This window comes from Bubalus bubalis, chromosome 3 (genome assembly GCF_019923935.1).
Source record: "Bubalus bubalis isolate 160015118507 breed Murrah chromosome 3, NDDB_SH_1, whole genome shotgun sequence".
In the NCBI taxonomy this organism is placed as follows: domain Eukaryota; kingdom Metazoa; phylum Chordata; class Mammalia; order Artiodactyla; family Bovidae; genus Bubalus; species Bubalus bubalis.
In genome coordinates, this window is record NC_059159.1 from 106,952,034 (window position 1) to 106,976,769 (window position 24,736).

At 41.3% G+C, this 24,736-nt stretch overlaps 1 protein-coding gene across 1 annotated transcript in view; it reads left to right on the plus strand.

Annotated features, from left to right (window-relative positions):
- The window catches only part of PGM5 (phosphoglucomutase 5), a 191,525-nt gene that overhangs the window by 94,556 nt on the left and 72,233 nt on the right, over nt 1-24,736 (plus strand). Inside the window, exon 7 of the mRNA XM_044939932.1 lies at nt 15,806-15,921. Within this exon, the coding sequence (XP_044795867.1) occupies nt 15,806-15,921 (116 nt within the window). The remainder of the gene's footprint in view (nt 1-15,805; nt 15,922-24,736) is intronic.

Below are 24,736 nucleotides of genomic sequence, written 5' to 3' on the forward strand. Positions count from 1 at the left end.
ACTTATTATAGCACTGGACTTGGTAAACTAACATACAGTTATGTAGAAGTAAGGTTATCAATCTTTTTAGCCAACTCTTTGTATGTAATTCCATTTGGAACTTCATCTACCATAACTTAGTTTTATTCTGAGCTTTCAGTGGTCTCATGTACTTCCTCCCTCTGGTATTTGAAATACTTAGTTCTGGAATCTAAATGACATTGGTACCCATGTAGGAGAAGTCTGTGTTCTGATAGACCCTACGATACTTGCATAGAATTAGCAAATGTCACTAAGTACTTGCTCTATACAAGGCAATGTCCTTGCCTTCCAGGGGCTCACAGATTAGAGGGGGTCAGCTGTCCCAACATCTAATGTAGTACCCTGTGCTGACTGTGTAACTGGTGGGGAGAGGTGGTGTGGTGGCACAAAGAAGGGACGGGACAGATTAACATGGACAGTCAAAGTAGCCTGAATCTGGGGGGCCGGCTGAAGAGTGCCAGTGTCTTCCATTTGCCCCAGGATCCCTCTCCACGCTCTCCCTACACTCTGGCCCATAGGCTGACCTCTATGGACTATCTTCCCTCCTGATTCTAGTTGGGTTTGGAGAATTGGGAGTACTGCAGATACCAGATAGACAGAGGAGAGTGCAGTCAGGAATTGATTCCTCTCCGTATTGCGTTTCTGTGGGCTGGCAACATGCCCCCTCTGAAGGTCACGGCTCCTGCCAGGCAGCCCTGTCCGCCCACTTCTGTCTCTGATCAAGGGATGAGCCTGGGGGTGAGGTAGTGTTCACCCAGTGTTACTTGCCTGGGGGTCCTATGCGGTCCATTGTGTGCCCACGCCTGTGTAGATGGCGCCTGTGTTAAACTCCCCTCAAATTACTCCATGTGCGTGTGTCATCTATTCCTGTTGGGACTGTAACCCCCGTCTGCGTGAGCTGTGTGTGCCAGCATCTGAAGCTGCGTGGTACTCTCTAAGGAGGCTCTATCATCTCAGTTTGCTCTTGCCAGAGGGCAGAGGGAAATGCAGGAAACAGCCACTGGAGAGGTAACAATGCTGCCAGCTGCCACACTGTCTGTCACTGCTTTGGGTGTCCGGGGCTTCCCAAGGATCACCCCATTTAGTCCTCCTCGTATGAGGAAATTCACTGTTATTCCATCTCACAGGTGAAAGAGTCTAAGTAACTTGGCCAGCCAGCCTAGAAGAAGAGTATCTGAGTGGGCACTCAGGCAGTCAGAATTCAGAGTGCATTCTGTCATCCATGCAGATGTATTTGGACTCAATTCCACAGCAGTGTGTCTGCCTGCCTTTCCTGTCTACTCAGCTTTGCCTTGTGCTGAGAACATCATTTCCCACAGAGCATCAACTCTTTCAGTAGTTTCTTTCCTTATAACTATGTCTCATTAGATCAAAACTTTTAATGAGGCATGAGCTTTCTTTATACTTACAGACATTAAACCCAATCCTGAGTAAGGATGCACATCTTGGAAGAGTAAGTGCAGTCTTGAATGTATGGTACCTTTCAGTTGGGGTGACTGCTTCTGTGTCCCTTGATAAATGCTCATTTTCTCAGAGTCTATTTAGGGATGGCTGCCTGATGACTTGAGCTGGCTTCCCAGGAAACAGCAAGCTGGGTCATATATTAAGCCACAGATCTTTGAGAAAACTGAGAATGCCCCAATATTTCAATATTTACCTCTGCTTATGGTATTACCCATTCAACAGTGATGCAGTATTATACAAAATACTTGTTTTCTCTGGGCTTTGTTCTTCCTTTAAAATGAGTATGCATTTACAGCTGCTGTATGTTTATTTGCTGTTCTGTCCCCAGATGCCCCATCTCTCCTGTTTTATGACATAGGATCAATAAGATTTTTTAATACCATCCAGGAAAAGATGCTAATCGAATCCAGAAGTGGAAGCACAGAAAGAAAGAGAAGCTTTGTGTAGTGAGATGTTTTATCTCCTGGGTTAGAGCTGATACATCATTTCGTATTTACTACTTTTAGTCTCTAAGTGTAATTGATTCTAAATCTTCCAAGGGTATAGAGGCTTTTTAAAAAGCTTCAATGAAGTGTCAGCATACTTTAAAATTTAAAGCAAAACAGAAAGACAAGAAGATGACTCACTTTTTGCTCTTCAGGGAGCAATCTCACGGGAATCTGAAAGACAGCTGACAGTCATCTCTTTATCTCTCAGCTTAACTGGAACACTTTGGGCTTAAAATTTGCCAGCCCTAGTGCCTCAACAGTTTTTCTTCTTTGAAAATAAAATTAGAACCAGGAGCAGTTTACATCAAAGTGCTGAAGCATCAAGATGGTAAACATAGAAACTTGTTGATTCCAGACATAAGGCTCCAGATTAATTCTAGCTTATGAGAGTAAACCTGTGATTCTTTCAGTTTTACATATTTTTCTCTTGGATCTTTGGTCACTTTCCCAAAGCCAATTTTTTTTCTTTTAATAAAGATTCTCAAAAGTATGCGTGCCTTATGTTTCCTAACAAAATTAAAAATCAAATTGGGAAGGATCCTATTTTCCTTTATAACACCTACCTAAAAGGAAAGTAACCCACTCCAGTGTTCTTGCCTGGAGAATCCCAGGGACAGGGGAGCCTGGTGGGCTGCCATCTATGGGGTCGCACAGAGTCGGACACGACTGAAGTGACTTAGCAGCAGCAGCAGCAAAAGGAAAGTGCCATAGCTTTTAGATAAAGCAGCCAAGGCAACTGGGTTTAAGGTCCACCTTTGTTTTACAGTTGCCCCAAATCTAAAATTTTACAGGAAACATGAGACATCCCGTTATATTTTTTTATTATAAATATTCTTTAAATGATATGTTTATTTCCCTTTGGATTGAGTGAAAGGTTCAATACTCAGAACAGTAACAACAAAACACTGCAGGACATTTTGCAGTTGTTAGAGCTCTTTCTTATCTTTATATACCATCTCATTTGAGCCTTATGACCTCCTTGATAAGGCAGGCAAGCGAGGTATTATTTAATATGTGAGTTTTATGGTTTAGTCTAGGCTGCCACAGGTCCCAGGAACAGGCAAGTGTCTGCTAAAGTTTATAGATTTATATAATATATACAATTTGAATAACATAATAAAGATATATAATATATGAATATATAAAATTTTAAATTGTAGGATAATTTCTTTACAGTGTTGTGGTGGTCTCTAGCATACATCAATGCAAATTAGTTTTATATATATATATATATCTTCCCTCTTGAACCTCTGTGACTGCCCTGTCCCACCCATCTCAGTCATCACAGCGTGCCAGGCTGGGCTCCGTGTGTTATACAGCAGCTTCCCGCTAGTTATCCATTTTACACATGATAGGGTACCTATGTTGATGCTACTTTCTCAATTTGTCCTGATCTCTCCTTCCCCTGCTGTGTCTGCAAGTCCATTCTCTAGATCTGCATCTCCATTTCATCTCTGTAAAGAGGTTCATTGGTACTGTTTTTCTAGATTATATATATATATATATATATTCACATTAGATACTGTATTTGTTTTTCTCTGACTTTACTCTGTATCACAGAAATATATAAAATTTATATATAAACTTATACATTTATATAATATATATTTATAATATGTTATATATATTTACATATAAAATACATTATATATTAGCTATATATGTTTGAAAAACTTTTGTGGTCATCTTATTATGACAGCATCATGTTTTATACTTACTTTACTTAGAAGTATGAGTTGCTATAGAGCTTCCCTGGTGCCTCAATGGTAAAGAATCTGCCTGCCAATGCTGGAGATGCAAGTTTGATCCCTAGTCAGGAATATTCCCTGGAGAAGGAAATGGCAATGCACTCCAGTATTCTTGCCTGGGAAATCCCATGGAGCCTGGAGAGCTACAGTCCACGGGGCCGCAAGAATCAGGCGCCACTTAGTGACTCTAAACGGCAACAACAGTGAGTTGCTCCATCCAAAAGATGAGTTGAAGGGTGGACTTTGAGGTTTACTATTGGAGAACAAGGCTTAGCTGAACACTGGCTAATTTTTAATTATGAGCTGAGAAGGCTGCCTTAGATAGGCTTTTAAACTGCAAACTCACTTAAGCCTTTTACCTCAGAGCAGTTCTAGCCAGCGGTACCAGATATCAAAGAAGGGATCTGGGAGTGAACTCATCAATGTGAAAATACTGAAGGACTGACTTGCTGGCAATTTTGTTACGTGTCTACTAGACCTTAGCCCACCATATCCAGAGGCTATTAAACTCCCTCTCCAGTGATTTGTTTGTTGGGATGATGTAAACATTACTAATTCAAACATGTACTTAGTCATAAGTACTACAGAGGGATTTTTCTTCTAAATAAATGTTTCATTGAAGCATAATGTATATTTTACATGCATGAGGCACAACTGATGCATAGCTCAAGCACTTTCCATAAAGAATATACACCCACGTAATTAGCATTGTAGATTAAGAAACAGAACCCATTCCTGAAGCTCTCTTGATCCCCATTCCAATTACTGCCTTCCACTCCTCCCAAGAGATAACCTCTATCCTGACTTTGTCACCAATGACTAGCTTTTCTGATTATTTTTTCCCTAACTATAGAAAAGTGAAAGTGAAGTCGCTCAATCAGGTCCGACTCTTCGTGACCCCATGGACTGTAGCCTACCAGGCTCCTCCGTCCATGGGATTTTCCAGGCAAGAGTACTGGAGCGGGGTGCCATTGCCTTCTCCAGGAGATCTTCCCAACCCAGGGACTGAACCCAGGTCTCCCACATTGTAGGCAGATGCTCTACCGTCTGAGCCACCAGGGAAGTCAGGGAAGTTTCTAACTATCAGATCAGATCAGATCAGTCGCTCAGTTGTGTCCGACTCTTTGCGACCCCATGAATCGCAGCACGCCAGGCCTCCCTGTCCATCACCAGCTCCCGGAGTTCACTCAGACTCACGTCCATCGAGTCGGTGATGCCATCCAGCCATCTCATCCTCTGTCGTCCCCTTCTCCTCTTGCCCCCAATCCCTCCCAGCATCAGAGTCTTTTCCAATGAGTCAACTCTTCGAATGAGGTGGCCCAAGTACTGGAGTTTGAGCTTTAGCATCATTCCTTCCAAAGAAATCCCAGGGCTGATCTCCTTCAGAATGGACTGGTTGGATCTCCTTGCAGTCCAAGGGACTCTCAAGAGTCTTCTCCAACACCACAGTTCAAAAGCATTAATGCTTCCGTGCTCAGCCTTCTTCACAGTCCAACTCTCACATCCATACATGACCACAGGAAAAACCATAGCCTGGACTAGACGGACCTTTGTTGGCAAAGTAATGTCTCTGCTTTTGAATATGCTATCTAGGTTGGTCATGACTTTCCTTCCAAGGAGTAAGCGTCTTTGAATTTCATGGTGGTAGTCACCATCTGCAGTGATCTTGGAGCTCAGAAAAATAGTCTGACACTGTTTCTACTGTTTCCCCATCTATTTCCCATGAAGTGATGGGACCGGATGCCATGATCTTCGTTTTCTGAATGTTGAGCTTTAAGCCAACTTTTTCACTCTCCTCTTTCACTTTCATCAAGAAGTTTTTTAGTTCCTCTTCACTTTCTGCCATAAGGGTGGTGTCATCTGCATATCTGAGGTTAGTGATATTTCTCCCGGCAATCTTGATTCCAGCTTGTGTTTCTTCCAGTCCAGTGTTTCTCATGATGTACTCTGCATATAAGTTAAATAAACAGGGTGACAATATACAGCCTTGACGTACTCCTTTTCCTATTTGGAACCAGTCTGTTGTTCCATGTTCAGTTCTAACTGTTGCTTCCTGACCTGCATACAGATTTCTCAAGAGGCAGATCAGGTGGTCTGGTATTCCCATCTCTTGAAGAATTTTCCACAGTTTATTGTGATCCACATAGTCAAAGGCTTTGGCATAGTCAATAAAGCAGAAATAGATGTTTTTCTGGAACTCTCTTCCTTTTTCCGTGATCCAGCGGATGTTGGCCATTTGATCTCTGGTTCCTCTGCCTTTTCTAAAACCAGCTTGAACATCAGGAAGTTTACAGTTCACATATTCCTGAAGCCTGGCTTGGAGAATTGAGCATGACTTTACTAGCGTGTGAGATAAGTGCAATTGTGCGGTAGTTTGAGCATTCTTTGGCATTGCCTTTCTTTGGGATTGGAATGAAAACTGACCTTTTCCAGTCCTGTGGCCACTGCTGAGTTTTCCAAATTTGCTGGCATATTGAGTGCAGCACTTTCACAGCATCATCTTTCAGGATTTGGAATAGCTCCACTTGAATTCTATCACCTCCACTAGCTTTGTTCATAGTGATGCTTTCTAAGGCCCACTTGACTTCACATTCCAGGATGTCTGGCTCTAGGTCAGTGATCACACCATCGTGATTATCTGGGTCGTGAAGATCTTTTTTGTATAGTTCTTCTGTGTATTCTTGCCATCTCTACTTAATATCTTCTGCTTCTGTTAGGTCCATACCATTTCTGTCCTTTATCGAGCCCATCTTTGCATGAAATGTTCCTTTGGTATCTCTGATTTTCTTGAAGAGATCTCTAGTCTTTCCCATTCTGCTGTTTTCCTCTATTTCTTTGCACTGATCACTGAGGAAGGCTTTCTTATCTCTTCTTGCTATTCTTTGGAACTCTGCATTCAGATGTTTATATCTTTCCTTTTCTCCTTTGCTTTTCGCTTCTCTTCTTTTCACAGCTATTTGTAAGGCCTCCCCAGACAGCCATTTTGCTTTTTTGCATTTCTTTTCCATGGGGATGGTCTTGATCCCTGTCTCCTGTACAATGTCATGAACCTCATTCCATAGTTCATCAGGTACTCTATCTATCAGATCTAGTCCCTTAAATCTATTTCTCACTTCCACTGTATAATCAATCATAAGGGATTTGATTTAGGTCATACCTGAATGGTCTAGTGGTTTTCCCTACTTTCTTCAATTTAAGTCTGAATTTGGCAATAAGGAGTTCATGGTCTGAGCCACAGTCAGCTCCTGGTCTTGTTTTTGCTGACTGTATAGAGCTTCTCCATCTTTGGCTGCAAAGAATATAATCAGTCTGATTTCAGTGTTGACCATCTGGTGATGTCCATGTATAGAGTCTTCTCTTGTGTTGTTGGAAGAGGGTGTTTGTTATGACCAGTGCATTTTCTTGGCAAAACTCTATCAGTCTTTGCCCTGCTTCATTCCGTATTCCAAGGCCAAATTTGCCTGTTACTCCAGGTATCTCTTGACTTCCTACTTTTGCATTCCAGTCCTCTATAATGAAAAGGACATCTTTTTTGGGTGTTATTTCTAAAAGGTCTTGTAGGTCTTCATAGAACTGTTCAACTTCAGCTTCTTCAGCATTACTGGTATATTGAGGTATAATTGATAGATAAAACTACAGCGTGATGATTTGATAACTGATACACCTTGTGATGGAGAAAGAAATGGCAACCTACTCCAGTATTCTTGCCTAGAGAATTCCATGGACAGAGGAGCCTGGCAGGCTACAGTCCCTGGAGTTGTAAAGAGTCAGACACAACTGAGCAACTAACATACATTGTGAAGTGCTTATCACAATCAAGTTAATTAACTCACTCATCACCTCATATAGGTACTTGCCGGGGTCCAGCCCCGGTGGATCCAGGGAATTCGAAGGGGAGACGGCATCGGCGATCAGGAAACAATTGCTTAATTAAACATTAATTAAGGATATAAAGAGTGGTTAAATAAGGATAGCCCAGTGAGGAAATTCAGTGGAGAAAAGAGGCTGAATAATTCAGCCAGAAGGTGAGAGAAAGAATGACATGGGGAGACCAAGTTTCGGTGAACAAGGCCCGCACTTTATTTTCCAAAGTAGTTTTTATACCTTAAGTTATGCATAGAGGATAATGGGGGAAGGGGTAGAGTCATGCAGTAAGCCAGGCTTTCTTCCTGCAAACTTATCGTATGCAAAAGTTTAGGTGATTTGCATCATCTTCTGGCCCGTTAACATTTTAAGACCCTTTCTTCAGAAAACTTATTTTTCTCTGAAGGTGATTAGTCAGGCACCACCCTCCAAAAGCATTAAAGTTGCATTCCTATAAGGCAAAGGTGTAGTGGGCTACAACAAGAAAAAGAATTAACTCAAGGGTCCAAGGTTACAAACATTAAAACTACTACTTACACCAATCATATTAATCAATACACTGCCAGGGACACAGCAGGTAAGGGATATGGAAACTTAGCAGCAAACATTGGCCCAACAAGTGAAAAACCCTTCACCAATACAATTTCTAATCAATCTTTTAACTGCTCAAAGGAATCTGTATTTAGACAGTTTAGAACATCTCATGCCTCTCACAGTTGGGAGGCTCTGAGCAATCACATGTGGCTAGAAAAACCTATTCAGGCAGGCTAGAGGACTTCCAAAGGAGTTTGTAGGTTGAAACACTATCAGACCCAGGAACTTTATTAACTGGAGCTGTAAGTTAACTCTTTTTTTCAGAGAGAGGTAGTGGGGGACAGCCCCCCATAAAGTCAGAGGTGTAGTGAGAGCACAAAACAGAAAGTATGCAGACTCTGGTTTTGGGGGTAGATGCTCGAGAATTTCCAGGGGGACTCCTGAGGCTCGATCCCACCTTTGCGTATGCCGAGCCTCCTTCCTCATGACCTTTGCCACGGGTGGAGCTCCTGCTCCAGCAGTTACTCTTCTTTTTTTGTGAGAATTCTACTTTCAGCAAATTTCAAGTATACAGTGCATATTAATAACTATGGTTACCAAGCTGTACATTAGCTTTTCAAAGCTTATTTATCTTATAAATGGAAATTTGTACCCTTTGACCAATATCTCCCCATTTCCCCACCCACCCCCCTAGTCCCTAGCAACCATCAATTTACTCTTCATTTCAGTGAATTCAGCTTCATTTTTTTAGACTCCACATTTGAGTGATACTGTGTGTAAGTGAAAAAGTTGGCTTAAAGCTCAACATTCAGAAAACGAAGATCATGGCATCCGGTCCTGTCACTTCACGGGAAATAGATGGAGAAACAGTGGAAACAGTGTCAGACTTTATTTTTTGGAGCTCCAAAATCACTGCAGATGATGACTGCAGCCATGAAATTAAAAGCCGCTTACTCCTTGGAAGGAAAGTTATGACCAACCTAGATAGCATATTCAAAAGCAGAGACATCACTTTGCCAACAAAGGTCCGTCTAGTCAAGGCTATGGTTTTTCCAGCAGTCATGTATGGATGTGAGAGTTGGACTGTGAAGAAGGCTGAGCACCGAGGAATTGATGCTTTTGAACTGTGGTGTTGGAGAAGACTCTTGAGAGTCCCTTGGACTGCAAGGAGATCCAACCAGTCCATTCTGAAGGAGATCAGCCCTGGGTGTTCTTTGGAGGGAATGATGCTAAAGCTGAAACTCCTGTACTTTGGCCACCTCATTCGAAGAGTTGACTCATTGGAAAAGACTCTGATGCTGGGAGGGATTGGGGGCAGGAGGAGAAGGGGACGACAGAGGATGAGATGGCTGGATGGCATCACTGACTCGATGGACGTGAGTCTCAGTGAACTCCAGGAGTTGGTGATGGACAGGGAGGCTTGGCGTGCTGCGATTCATGGGGTCGCAAGGAGTTGGACACGACTGAGTGACTGAACTGAACTGTGCACTATTTGTTTTAACAATAACAATTCTTTTAACAATACAAATCTTCACCAGCTCTTGGCAATAACACTTTTCCCAGCATCTTTTCATATGCTAATCCGTCACTTGAATATCCTGTTATGTAAAGTACCTATTCAAGATTTTTGCCCCTCTTTTAAAGGTTATCTGCTGTTTTCATTGACTTATAAGAGTTTTTATATGCAAACTACATATAAGTCTTTTGTTGGACATATGTGATGCAGATGGGCTTCCCAGTTGGTGCTAGTGGTAAAAGAACCCACCTGCCAATGCAGGGGATTAAAGGCATGAGGGTTCAATCCTGGGTTGGGAAGATCCCCTGGAGAGGAGGGCATGGCAACCTACCATGGCTGCCATTTCCTTCTCCAGGAGATCTTCCCAATCCAGGGATTGAACCCAGGTCTCCCACATTGTAGGCAGACACTTTACCGTCTGAGCCACCAGGGAAGGCAGGGAAGTTTCTAACTACATTGAGGTATAATTGACAGATAAAACTATAATATATTTAAAGTGTACAGCATGATGATTTGATAACTGATAGCACATTGTATTGGAGAAGGAAATGGTAACCTACTCCAGTATCCTTGCCTAGAGAATCCCATGGACAGAGGCGCCTGGCAGGCTACAGTCCATAGGGTCGCAAAGAGTTGGACATGACTACTACATGAAGTGGCAGCGTGCACGCACAGTGCAGGTATCTTGTAATCTATGTAGATGGACGCTTTTTAAAAAGGGGCTGAGAGTTCAGTGTGTAGAAAATAGGACCAAGAAGTCTGCTAAGCTCTTTAGAAAGTGGATGTTTGAAGATGAATCAGAAAAAGAAGGACCTGGATCTTGTCCTTTTTTAATCTATTGCAACTTTCTTAAAGTAGAATTCCAAGAACAGCTGATTCGGCTTGATATATTTGCTATAATTAGTCATTGTTTATTTGGCTGTTCTATAGCAAGGTAAGAGAGTCATTAATAACCATTGACATTCCAGTAAAATATTATTGCACCCAGTGATGTAGCACTGTATAATTAAGTTAATAGATACTTTAATACCTACTATGGGCACCCACTGTGCTGGGTGTGGGAGGCACAGAGATGGATATGCTAGCACTTGTATATGTAGTGAGCTTTTAGGGGTTTTTCAGGATACTTTTATATCTGTTACGTTGTTCGAGCACATGAGGGTAAGGTGACTACCGACACTGGGAAGAAAAATAATGTGTCTTTCTGCTCTTCAAACCTTTGATTCTCATATATTCACTGCAATAATTCTGTCCTAAAGTCTTGACTTTCAAGAAATGCCTTTGTCTTCTCCTGATAGCTGTGTACTGCTGCTACGTATGCTGCTTAGTCGCTCAGTCGTGTCTGACTCTTTGTGACCCCATGGACTGTAGCCCACTAGGCTTCTCTGTCCATGGGATTCTCCAGGCAAGAATACTGGAGTGGGTAGCCATTCCCTTCTCCAAAAGATCTTCCCAACCCAGGGATTGAACCCGAGTCTTCTTGCATTGCAGGCAGATTCTTTACTTTCTGAGCCATCAGAGAAGCCCCTGTCCTGATAGTCTCACTGATTAATACCTGGAGAAATTCCCTTTACTCAAAATGATTGATTAAGTTATAATCACTTAATTACACCTTAATATAAGGAGCAGAAGATATTAAGAAGAGATGGCAAGAATACACAGAAGAACTGTACAAAAAAGATCTTCACAACCCAGATAATCACGATGGTGTGATCACTGACCTAGAGCCAGACATTCTGGAATGTGAAGTCAAGTGGGCCTTAGAAAGCATCACTACGAACAAAGCTAGTGGAGGGTGTAGAATTCCAGTTGAGCTATTCCAATTCCTGAAAGATGATGCTGTGAAAGTGCTGCACTCAATATGCCAGCAAATTTGGAAAACAGCAATGGCCACAGGACTGGAAAAGGTCAGTTTTCATTCCAATCCCAAAGAAAGGCAATGCCAAAGAATACTCAAACTACCGCACAATTGCACTCATCTCACATGCTAGTAAAGTCATGCTCAAAATTCTCCAAGCCAGGCTTCAGCAATATGTGAATCGTGAACTTCCTGATGTTCAAGCTGGTTTTAGAAAAGGAAGAGGAACCAGAGACCAAATTGCCAACATCCGCTGGATCATGGAAAAAGCAAGAGAGTTCCAGAAAAATATCTATTTCTGCTTTATTAACTATGCCAAAGCCTTTGACTGTGTGGATCACAATAAACTGTGGAAAATTCTTCAGGAGATGGGAATACCAGACCACCTGATCTGCCTCTTGAGAAATCTGTATGCAGGTCAGGAAGCAACAGTTAGAACTGGACATGGAACAACAGACTGGTTCCAAATAGGAAAAGGAGTACGTCAAGGCTGTATATTGTCACCCTGTTTATTTAACTTCTATGCAGAGTACATCATGAGAAACGCTGGACTGGAAGAAACACAAGCTGGAATCAAGATTGCCGGGAGAAATGTCACTAACCTCAGATATGCAGATGACACCACCCTTATGGCAGAAAGTGAAGAGGAACTAAAAAGCCTCTTGATGAAAGAGAAAGAGGAGAGTGAAAAAGTTGGCTTAAAGCTCAACCTTGAGAAAACGAAGATCATGGCATCCGGTCATCTATTTCATGGGAAATAGATGGGGAAACAGTGGAAACAGTGTCAGACTTTATTTTTTGGGGCTCCAAGATCACTGCAGATGGTGACTGCCGCCATGAAATTAAAAGCCGCTTACTCCTTGGAAGGAAAGTTATGACCAACCTAGATAGCATATTCAAAAACAGAGACATTACTTTGCCAACAAAGGTCCATCTAGTCAAGGCTATGGTTTTTCCTGTGGTCATGTATGGATGTGAGAGTTGGACTGTGAAGAAGGCTGAGCGCCAAAGAATTGATGCTTTTGAACCGTGGTGTTGGAGAAGACTCTTGAGAGTCCCTTGGACTGCAAGGAGATCCAACCAGTCCATTCTGAAGGAGATTAGCCCTGGGATTTCTTTGGAAGGAATGATGCTGAAGCTGAAACTGAAGTACTTTGGCCATCTCGTGCGAAGAGTTGACTCATTGGAAAAGACTCTGATGCTGGGAGGGATTGAGGGCAGGAGGAGGAGGGGACGACAGAGGTTGAGATGGCTGGATGGCATCACTGACTCGATGGACGTGAGTCTCAGTGAACTCCAGGAATTGGTGATGGACAGGGAGGCCTGGCGTGCTGCGATTCATGGGGTCGCAAAGACTCGGACATGACTGAGCGATTGATCTGATCTGATCTGATAAGGAGCCTTAAATGAGAAAACATAAAGTAGAGATACTTTCCCCCTTGCTATTCAACAATATTCCTTAAATAGTAGATATTAGTCAACTGAAATCATACAGACTTTATTGAGGGCAAGTCTGACAAGGTACTTTGTTATCCTAGACATTGAAGAGTTATAAAGGTATGTAAGATGTAGCTTCTGCCCTCAAAGAACTAAAACATTGGTGGTGGTGGTAGTGTCTGTGTGTGGAGGGAAAGTGTTAAGGAGGTAAAAACATATACAATGACCACGTGAACATAAAGACCCCATACATACCCAGAGAGGAAGCGTAAGGCAGGAACGGCTACTCTGGGTTGATTATGGCAATGAAAAAAAAGTTGTATTATTATGATAGTAGAGCTGCTGCTATAAAACTAATCCCAAAATGTACAATGGCTCAAACACAGCAAAAGGTTTTTTCTCAGTTATTAAAAGTTAAAAACAAGTGTTCCTGATTGATGATGAATTCTCTTCCAAATGGTGATTCAGAGATCCAGATTCTTCCAACTTGTAGGCCCACCATCTTTAACATGTGGTTTCTAGGATGGTGGGGCTTGTCCACATTAAACTGGCAGAAGGAGAAGAAACAGGGAGGATGGGAAGTTTTAATAGCCATATCTGAAAAGAGTATGCATTATCTCCACTAGAGTTCCACTGGCTAGAACTCTACATGGCCACAACGAACCTCATGGGAGGCTAAGAAATGTAGTCCAGCTGTGTGTCCAGGAAAAGATGCATTTATTGATCACTAGCAGTCTTTGCCACAAGATTCATGATGGCGGGACATTTTAGATAGGTTTTGAAGCAAAGTGAAGTATTCTGAGAGACTGGAAAGGAGGATTAGTCCATGTAACATGAAAAGCAGGAAGAAGGACTCAGAAATCAACAACAAAAATGCAACAGCATATTTAAAAAATAAGAAATGATTGGGACTTTCCTGTTGATCCAGTGGTTAAGACTCTGTGCTTCCATAGCAGGGGCTCCAGTTTGATCCCTGGTTAGGGAACTAAGATCTCACATGCTGCGTGGTGACCTCCACCCCTGCAAAATAAAAGAAAAAAAGAGAGTTCAGTTTTTTTTAAAGGAGCATGTGGGAGGGGTCATGAGAGAAAGTGTTGGAAAGGCAGATTGAGGCTATTTCCAACCTGAAGCCACATTTTTAGAGGTTTTAAAATCCACAATGAGGAGCCTGTATCTACCATGTGTCTTTGTTTTCCAGTGTTTTTCCTTTTTGCTGTGAGAGCTCACTCCCATTTTTAGGAAAATTTTGGCCCAGATTCACTTTCTTTCTTTTCCTTCTGGTCTTTCCTAGAAAGTGAGGTTTGTTTGTCTCCAGCATGTGATGGGGGAGGCAAGAAGAGGGGAGCAGACCCTCAGCATGAGCAGCTTCAGTTTTAGCTTTTGTACCAGAGAGTTTCAGAGACTCCACCGGGGCCTCCTGCCAAAAAGAGGCCAGGCTCCTCCATTCAGCCTGGTATCTGCTGGATGCAATGTTTGGGATGGATCCCAAGTTCAGTAGAAGGAGAAGGGAGGGGAATTCCTTTCTGACTTTAGGACACAGTCAACTCCTGCTTGGGATCCTGGAATTTAATTACCCATATTGTTATCTGAGCTTGTGTAACTGCAACTGTTGGCTCATAGTTATAAAAAGTATCGAGTCCTTTAAAATCCAGCCTCGGCCTTTAGCCTAATGACCTCCTAAGAGTGATTAACTGAAAAGGGTGGAGTTGGGGAAATCCTTTCTCCTCCCTTAAGTTCTGCCAACTTGGCTTTGAACCAACAAGAAAGTTTTAACCAGAGAATATATATCGCACACCCTCTAGCCTTTCTCTTACCCTCACCTCTGCCCCAGTTGCATTCTATTTTGTGATCATATACATTCGTTTTAGCTAAATTAATTTTGAGCCAGCCTTCACTGTGAACTGCCCTTGAAAGCTTCTGTGTGAATGATTTCTTCTTTGTTGAACTTCTGACTGTGAAATTAATGGCTTTGAAAACTTCTTCTCTCCAGTTTGGGGAGGATTTATTTCACTATTCCTACCAGGATGTAAGCATGATTATGTATTTTTCTTGGAACATTTTGAGAATAAGAGAAAATCAACATTTCTAGCAGCTCATAGAAAGAATGTTCCAGTGCTGTTGGCTCAGTTGGTGAAGAATCTGCCTGCAATGCAGGAGACCCAGGGTTCAATTCTTGGATCAGGAAGATCCCCTGGAGAAGAAGGAGATGGCAACCCACTCGAGTAGTCTTGCCTGGGAAATCCCATGGACAGAGGAGCCTGGTGGGCTACAGTCCATGGGTTTGCAAGAGTCAGACACAATTTAGTGACTAAACCACCAAAGTGTGTGTGTGTGTGTGTGTGTGTGTGTTGGGGGGTAAGCAGTGTACCACAGTGTCTACTATTTTCTAGGAGTTGAATTGCTTGTTCATGGGATGTGTATATATTCATCTTTAGTATGTGCATGCTAAGTCACTTCAGTCATATCTGACTGTGCAAGCCTTTGGACTGTAGCCTACCAGGATCTGTCCTTGGGATTCTCCAGGGAAGAATATTGGAGTGGGTTGCCATGCCCTCCTCATATTCATCTTTATAGATAATGTCAAACAATATTCCAAAGTGTTTGCACCCAAATACCACCTTCCTTTAGATTCTCAGATCCCCGGTTGGATCTTACCACAAAGGTTAAGGAATATATAGAGAAGGGAAACATAAATGTGAGAATATGCTATCCATAAACCTTCACCTGTGGCTTCACATCTTAAAACTGTCCACATTGTTCAGGTGTTCTAAAATCTAGTTTATGGCATAAACAAATCTTAAAGACTTGCTTATGTACTGAGAAAAAAAGAAAGGAGAAGTATGGATTGATTGTTGCCTTAAATTCTGTTTTTCAGAGTGGCCAAATCAATGAAGGTCCCTGTGTATGAGACCCCAGCTGGATGGAGATTCTTCTCAAATCTGATGGACTCGGGCCGGTGCTCTCTGTGTGGAGAAGAGAGCTTTGGCACTGGTAGGCTTTATTGGGTTGGTATTACTGGAGCGGGTGGCTGCAGCACTCTGTGACCCCAGTTTGGAAACCTGTGACTCCACTGTGAATCAGAGGCTGGAGAAGGAGTTAGAGGCCAAAAAAAAAAAAAAAAAAAAAAATTAGGATAAACCTAGTGGGATACATGCTATGACACACTCACATCTTCTGCCCATTTTTTCTTCTTTTAAAAAATTTCCCTTTCTTTCAAAACTTTCTATTATGGAAATTTAAAACAACATATATGTCCATATATCTTATCTTTTGGCTTGCATAGTTCCCAAGAAAAGTGAAAGTGAAAGTTGCTCAGTCATGTCCGACTCTTTGCGACTCCATGCCCTGTACAGTCGTTGGAATTCTCCAGGCCAGAATACTGAAGAGGGTAGCCTTTCCCTTCTCCAGGGGATCTTCCCAACCCAGGGATTGAACCCAGGTCTCCCGCATTGCAGGCAGATTCTTTACCAGCTGAGTCACAAGGGAAGCCCGTAGTTCCCAAGAAGTCAGCTCTAATTACTACTGTTGCTCTGTATTCAAATTTCCCCTGCCTCCCATTTCTGTCTGCTTTTAATATTTTCTTTTTATCTTTTGTTTTTAACAGTTTAATTATAGTATATCTAGGAACATGTATTTTTTAAATTCTTCTTGGGGTTCTTTGGGATTCTTGGATCTGTTGTTTGTTGTCTTTCGTTAATTTTATAAAATTCTCAGCCATTATCTTTTTTAATATCTCTCTTTCCCTATTCTATCATCTCCTCTGAGGCTCTAGTTACTCGTATGTTAGATAATTTGTGTCCAACATATGGACAGAGCTTTTACAAGCACTATTTGGTTTTGTTTACTCTTTTTTCTTTCTGTGTTTCAGTTTAGATAATCTTTAGTGGCATATTACTGATTCTTTACTGAGCTGTGTCCAGGCTTTTGCTGAGCCTAGGGAAGCATTTCTTCATCTCTGATACTGTGGTTTTTATTTCTAGCATTACTTTTTGACTCTTCTTAAATAATTTTCATCTCTTTGATGCATTTCTTGATCTGTTTATGTCTGCTATTTACCTTTTCCATTAGATTACTGAACATGTTAAACATAATTATAAACTTTCTGACTGATAATTCCAATATCTGGTTCTGGTTCTCTTGATTTCTTTGTCTGTTGATAAAGCAATGGTTTACTTGTTCTTGATTTTTGTACATCCTGTAATTTTTCATTTAATGCTGGACTATATGTCTATAAAGAGAGCAGAGACTAATGTAAGTAATATTTACACAAAGAAAATGGTGTTATCTTTCTATCAGAGCATTAGTGTGCAAGGTTAAGCTAAATGTAACTAAGTCTTGAGCTATGTTTGAGTTTCATGTTTCTGTTATAATCTTTAGTGTGTTACAGGCTTCAAATTCTCCCAGGAGTGGGATATTTTTACTGTGTACTGAAAGTGAGGATGGGTTATGAAAGAGATTTTTCAGTGTTTCTGTTTCATTCACAGCTTTCAGCATGTAGGTGATACAAAATAGACCTCTTCTCACCAAGTACTTGACCCTTCTCTAATGGTAGCAGACCTCTGCTTAGTATTGGTATAGAATTCCGGGCCCAGGATTTCCTACCCTCTCTCTAAGGTTTCTTACTTCAATGCTTATTTCAGTAGCTGTAAATCTTTGCCTGGGTCCTAGGCATAAGAAGGTTTGCAGCTCATTCATCCAGGAACTTTAGGCTTTCACTTCCTATGAAAGAAATGTTTGGGGAACGAGAAGGGTTTCATGCTTATCTCTTGGGCAAAAGTTGATTATATCCTGCATACCAGCAGTAACAAGTCTCTCTTTTTCCAGCCTTTCCTGAGTACCCAGTGGAACCTATGAGAAAAAACTTGGAAGTGTGCCCCTTATATCTGGGACTCTAGGCAATTTTAAAATAACATGATAAAAGCTATACTTGGCCCTTACAAATTTTTAAAACTCTTATGTGACGTCTTATTATTCACTTGTATGGAAGCATCTTCTTTTCCCTGTGCTCTGCCAGAGATGAGATGGTTTTGTGTCCTATCTTTCCTTGAAGGGGCTTGAGACTCTTTGGAATCAACTTTATTGCTTGTGACATCAAATCTCTAATCAGTTCCCCAAAAGTTGTGATTTTGCAGATTTCCTAATCTTTTCTTATTACTGGAATGGGTGTGGCACTGTCTTGTAGATTTTACAGTTAGGATACAAACGACTTTACATTGTAACTGGTTAATCTCTCTTCAGTTCAGTTCAGTCGCTTAGTCGTGTCCAACTCTGTGCCACCCCATGAATCGCAGCACGCCAGGCCTCCCTGTCCATCACCAACTCCTGGAGTTCACTCAAACTCCTGTCCATCAAGTCAGTGATGCCATCCAGCCATCTCATCCTCTGTTGTCCCCTTCTCCTCCTGCCCCCAATCCCTCCCAGCGTCAGAGTCTTTTCCAGTGAGTCAACTCTTCACATGAGGTGGCCAAAGTATTAGAGTTTTAGCTTTAGCATCAGTCCTTCCAATGAACACCCAGGACTGATCTCCTTTAGGATTGACTGGTTGGATCTCCTTGCAGTCCAAGGGACTCTCAAGACTCTTCTCCAACACCACAGTTCAAAAGCATCAGTTCTTTGGCGCTCAGCCTTCTTCACAGTCCAACTTTCACATACATACATGACCATTGGAAAAACCATAGCCTGGACTAGACAGATCTTTGTTGGCAAAGTAATGTCTCTGCTTTTGAATATGCTATCCAGATTGGTCACAATTTTCCTTCCAAGGAGTAAGCATCTTTTAATTTCATGGCTGCAGTCACCATCTGCAGTGACCTAGGAGCCCAAAAAAATAAAGTCTGAGACTGCTTCCACTGTTTCCCCATCTACTTCCCATGAAGTGATGGGACCAGATGCCATGATCTTCGTTTTCTGAATGTTGAGCTTTAAGCCAACCTTTTCACTCTCCTCTTTCACTTTTATCGAGAGGCTCTTTAGCTCCTCTTCACTTTCTGCCATAAGGGTGGTGTCATCTGCATATCTGAGGTTAGTGATATTTCTCCCGGCAATCTTGATTCCATCTTGTTCTTCTTCCAGCCCAGCATTTCTCATGATGTACTCTGCATAGAAGTTAAATAAGCAGGGTGACAATATACAGCCTTGACGTACTCCTTTTCCTATTGGACACCAGTCTGTTGTTCCATGTCCATTTCTAACTGTTGCTTCCTGACATGCATATAGGTTTCTAAAGAGGCAGGTCAGTCCCATCTCTTTCAGAATATTCCACAGTTTATTGTGATCCACACAGTCAAAGGCTTTGGCATAGTCAATAAAGCAGAAATAGATGTTTTTCTGGAACTCTCTTGCTTTTTCGATGATCCAGCGGATGTTGGCCATTTGATCTCTGGTTCCTCTGCCTTTTCTAAAACCAGCTTGAACATCTGGAAGTTCACAGTTCATGTATTGCTGAAGCCTGGCTTGGAGAATTTTGAGCATGACTTTACTACAGTGTGAGATGAGTGCAATTGTGCAGTAGTTTGAGCATTCTTTGGCATTGCTTTTCTTTGGGATTGGAATGAAAACTGACCTTTTCCAATCCTGTGGCCATTGCTGAGTTTTCCAAATTTGCTGGAATATTGAGTGCAGCACTTTCCCAGCATCATCTTTCAGGATTTGAAATAGCTCCACTGGAATTCCATCACCTCCACTAGCTTTGTTCGTAGTGATGCTTTTTCTAAGGCCCACTTGACTTCACATTCCAGAATGTCCAGCTCTAGGTGAGTGATCACACCATCATGATTATCTGGGTCCTGAAAATCTCTTTTGTACAGTTCTTCTGTGTATTCTTGCCACCCTCTTCTTAATATCTTCTGCTTCTCTTAGGTCCATACCATTTCTGTCCTTTATCAAGCCCATCTTTGCATGAAATGTTCCCTTGGTATCTCTAATTTTCTTTAAGAGATCTCTAGTCTTTCCCATCCTATTGTTTTCCTCTATTTCTTTGCATTGATCGCTGAGGAAGGCTTTCTTATCTCTTCTTGCTATTCTATGGAACTCTGCATTCAGATGCTTATATCTTTCCTTTTCTCCTTTGCTTTTCGCATCTCTTCTTTCCACAGCTATTTGTAAGGCCTCCTCAGACAGCCATTTTGCTTTTTTGCATTTCTTTTCCATGGGGATGGTCTTGATCACTGCCTCCTGTACAATGTCATGAACCTTCGTTCATAGTTCATCAGGCACTCTATTTATCAGATCTAGTCCCTTAAATCTATTTCTCACTTCCACTGTATAATCATAAGGGATTTTATAATATCTCTCTTAAGTCTCTTTTAATCTGCATTTATCTCCTCTATATTTTCTCTTTCTAATTTATCCATTGAAGAAACTGAGGTATATGTCCTATAGAGCTGTTAATAGCTTTGATTTTAATGTTCCTTTCTAATTTGTTTAGTGTTACATAAAGAGAAACTACTAATAATTTTTTTTTTCTGGTTTGCAACCATGATAACGGATTCTGTTATTGACTATGGTATTTTCTTTTGTAACACTTCTACATTTTTGGCATTCATTTTAGATATACAGCCTTATAATTTACAATTAAAAGATTTTTCATGTGTTTTCTACTATTTAGACCTTCTATTTTATAGTCTTATATTATTCCATTATCTACAATATTAAAAATAATATTAAAAAGCAATTGTGATAGCTCATGATTTTAATGGAAATTAATTCAATATTTTACCATCTGTTTTGATGGTTGCTTTTTAATGTTAGTAAAATCCTTGTCATGCTTATGTAATACCCCCTCCATTCTCATATTACTTAATAAATGGCCGCTGGAAGATGCCCTTTCAGAATTAAGTGATATATTAGTGTTTTTCTCTCCTTTATTATGTGAATGTAATTTTTACCAAAATTAGTTAGATTCTAACAGCGTTAATGGTACAAAAGGGTTGGCAGGAAAAGGAGAAAAGGTTCCAGGAAAAGGGTCTCCTGGAAAAGGAGAGACTGTATTAAGCTCTCTCAATGATTATGTTTGATATCAGAATATGTGGCTGGCAGGTCTGCTTAGGACAGTTTAAACTGTTACATTTTTTTCTCTGCTGATCCTTTGAAAAATAGGTGTTCTGTATGTCTAAACCAGTGACTGTGACTCAAAAAACTCAGGAATTGTACACTGTATATAACAATTCTGCCTAAAATTGTTCTGCCCAAATAACACAAATCTAGCAACTGGGATAGAACTGTTAAGTCCAGATTATCTCCTTTCTCTCTCTGTCTTTATAAACATTTACCGAGTGCTTACAATATACCATAAATTTGTAGTCTTTAAAATTAAAGAATAAAATGTTATATGTATAAAACCATATTATACCCTTAATAACAAATATTTGCTGACTTCAATGTAATAAACATTTATTCTGTATTTACAGAGTACAAGGCACTATATTGGATGATATATAGAATACAAAATGCTTAAGTTCATACCTTTAAGAAACTCAAGATCTTTAGGATACACAGAAAGATGCACAGATAACTTTTCTACAAAACAGAAAATTTGAAGTTCCATAATAGAGGAATAGAAAAAGTACTGTGGCAGATAGGAAAAGGAGAAAGTAGTTTGGAACCGGAGGCTCAAAGCAGACTTCTTGGAAGAGATGGGAGTTGGATAGTTCCTAAAGAATGGGAAGGATTTGCACATATAGAGATGACAGGACAGAGGCAGAGCCTTGTTAGATGGAGACAGCAATGTCAAGAAAGTAATAGAAGTGGGGATGAGAGGACATGTGTTGTAAGTAGCTAGCTGTTGAGTTTATCTAGAGAAGTGTTTTCCAAATATGAATCAGGGCTAATTTGGGATCATGAGATTGGTACAGTCATGAACAACTTTTTAAGACAATATAATAGACTAGAAACTATCAGATGCATTGCATTTAGTAAAGGTAAATGTTATTTTGGGAAATTTTACATACAAATATACATACAGCTATCTGTGTGTATAGTAGGTCTTACTGTAAAACATATTTATTGTGGATCATGGCCAAAAACTGAAAAAGACTGGTCTATACCAGGGGTTGGGAAACTTTTTTCTGTAAAGGGCCAGGTAGTAAATATTTTAGACTTTGTGAACTGAGAGGCTATGTAAGGTCTCTTCCAGAGTCACTCGACTGAATGACCGTAGCACAAAAGCAGCCATAGGCAATACATACATGCGTATGGTTGTGTGCCAATAAAAATTTACTTAAAAATAGGCCTAAGTCCAAATTTGGCCCATGGGCTGAAGTTTGCTAACCTCTGACATATAGGGTAGGATAGAGAAGGGAGTATCAAGAAATTGGAAATGCCAATGGCGAGGGCCTCACTTTAGAAGCCCTTTGCCTGCCTAGCTTAGATGTTGAGTGTGCTCAGTTCCCCAGTTGTGTCTGACTCTTTTGCGACCCTGTGGACTATAGCCCGGTAGGCTCCTCTGTCCATGGGATTTCCCAGGCAAGAATACTGGAGTGGGTTGCCATTTCCTTCTCCAGGGGATCTAGGAATCCATCCATGGTCTGCAGGGGAGGAGGGATATCTGTTTGCAGCCACTCTCCAGCAGTCTTTGCTTTCAGATTGTTACGCTAGTTGCAGCATGTAGGCTGGACTGGAAGGGAAATTTTAAAAGTCTCTCACTGTTCTGTTTTCCCGTCATTCTCCTTTCAAGGAGCACAACAGATTTTTCAACGTGTAGAACCCAGCCCCACCATTCTTCAGGTTTGGATGACATTAGCCTGATTTGACAGATGAAGCTCCTGAACCTAAGAAGCAGTTAAGTGACTCACCCAGGGCCCCAGAGCCTGGAAAAGGCCTCTACTTGAATTAAATTACAGTTGAACTAACAGCCAGGTCTCCTGCCCTATAGTGCATACTGCTTTCCACTGTGCCAATCAGTCTTCCCCATGAAAGCAATGGCTAATTCTGTCTCTCCAGCACTTAACAGTAGATGGCTGTTAGAAGGCCCAAGGAACTGGACCAGTCATTCTTACAAGGAGAAAGTGGCTTCATGCTGTTCCTTATTAATGCTGGTTCTTGGAGAGGCATTGAGCTGGATATGTTAAGAATCGCCTAGGAAGCTTGACAAAAATGTAGATTTTCTATCCTACCCTTGCTTGAAATCCCTGGCTCAAGCCTGAGAATCTGCATTTTAACTAAGTGTCCTTATGTGATTCTGATGTGCAGTCAAGAACAGGAAATGTTGCTCTGGTGAGAACCGGTATTTGTTTTTCATCAGGAATGGTATAACAAGTATCTCTGAGATGTGACGCCAGGTTCAGCTCAGAAAGTCTAGAGGCCCAGGAACATGAGGCTGATGATCACCTGCCACTTACAGACAAACCACGTGGCCTCTCTGACCCCTTATATTTCCTGCCTGTAAAAGTCAGCTGCTCACAGGTGCTTCCCACCTACCTTAGGACATAGTTCTCAAAATCAAGTGAGCTAATAAGGGAAGGAGAAAGCAGAGAGAGGGAAAGATTCTAAACCTGAGACTGGGCAGACACTTCTAAAACTTATCAAAGCTTTCTCTAGTGAGTGAAGTAAAAGTTGCTCAGTTGTGTTCGACTGAGCACAGTGGACTATACAGTCCATAGAATTCTCTAGGCCAGAATACTGGAGTGGGTAGCCTTTCCCTTCTCCAGGGGATCTTCCCAACCCAGGGATCGAACCCCAGTTACCCACATTGCAGGTGGATTCTTTACCAGCTGAGCCACAAGGGAAGCCAAAGCTTTCTCTAGTGGTGGCCTTTTTTCAATGCCCTTGGGGCATGGAGCTGTGTACCAACTAGGAATGCAGACTTTAGTGCCAGGAAAGCTTGAAAATATGGATCTGCCTCAGGCTCAAGATGCTAAGCTTTTTGTCCAAGATGAGCAAGATATACCCTGAGTGGGAATTTCCCTTACCAGCATCTTGAACTCCTAGAACTTTCCAAGGTACATGCTAGCGGTAAGATCAGAGTCCATGCTTCTTGCCCATGGAAAGGTGCGAGTCTCAGACAGTAGGAAACCTGCTCTGTCAGAGAACCAAGGTCATTTCAGAAGCAAAATCATCTTTTGTGCTAGGAAAGATATTCACCCATTTCCTTGGAAGGGCTTTGGAAAACTCTTTTCAGAGGGAAAGGAGAACATTTCATAAATCCGTAGCTTTAAATAGAAAGTAACTGTTCCTCTAAATGGCTTTCTAGTTATTTTTCTCAAGTTCCAAATTGGGAGGAATCTGGACTCGTTCCCACACACAAAAGGGGGTACTAAAATCCTAAGAGTTAAAAAACCAACAACTTTGAAGTTTGGGACCATTTGTTGATGATGTTCTACTGGTTGCCATCATTCTCATCAGTTTTCTAAGAAGTCATACCATCTGGGGAGTGTATGAACTACCATGCCTAGAACTTGTCCCTTTACAGATAATGCAAGGAATTGCTGGGTTTGTGATGGCCTAGAAGAGCTCCAAGCTGACCACCATCTTGAGTATTACTGTTACTTTTGTTATGTATTTTTAAAAAGCTAATGTCAATAGTCAAACAAAATAAGGCAGTACAATAATGTTTACTTTGCCTAAGAAAGTGTTCTCTGATAAGTTTTCCACAATAATAATAGTTGTCTTTTACAATTAGCACTTAGTATGTACCGGAGTGTTGCTAAGCCTTTTGTATACAACCATCTCTTTCTGGAAATTTTGAGTTGAATCCAGGTCTCCTGACACCAACATGACTGTTTATACTGTGAACTCTGGAGTTCAGCCTGGTGCTAATAAAGTTGGCTCATTTTATAGGCTGTAGCACAAAAGAAAGAGGCCCAGAGTA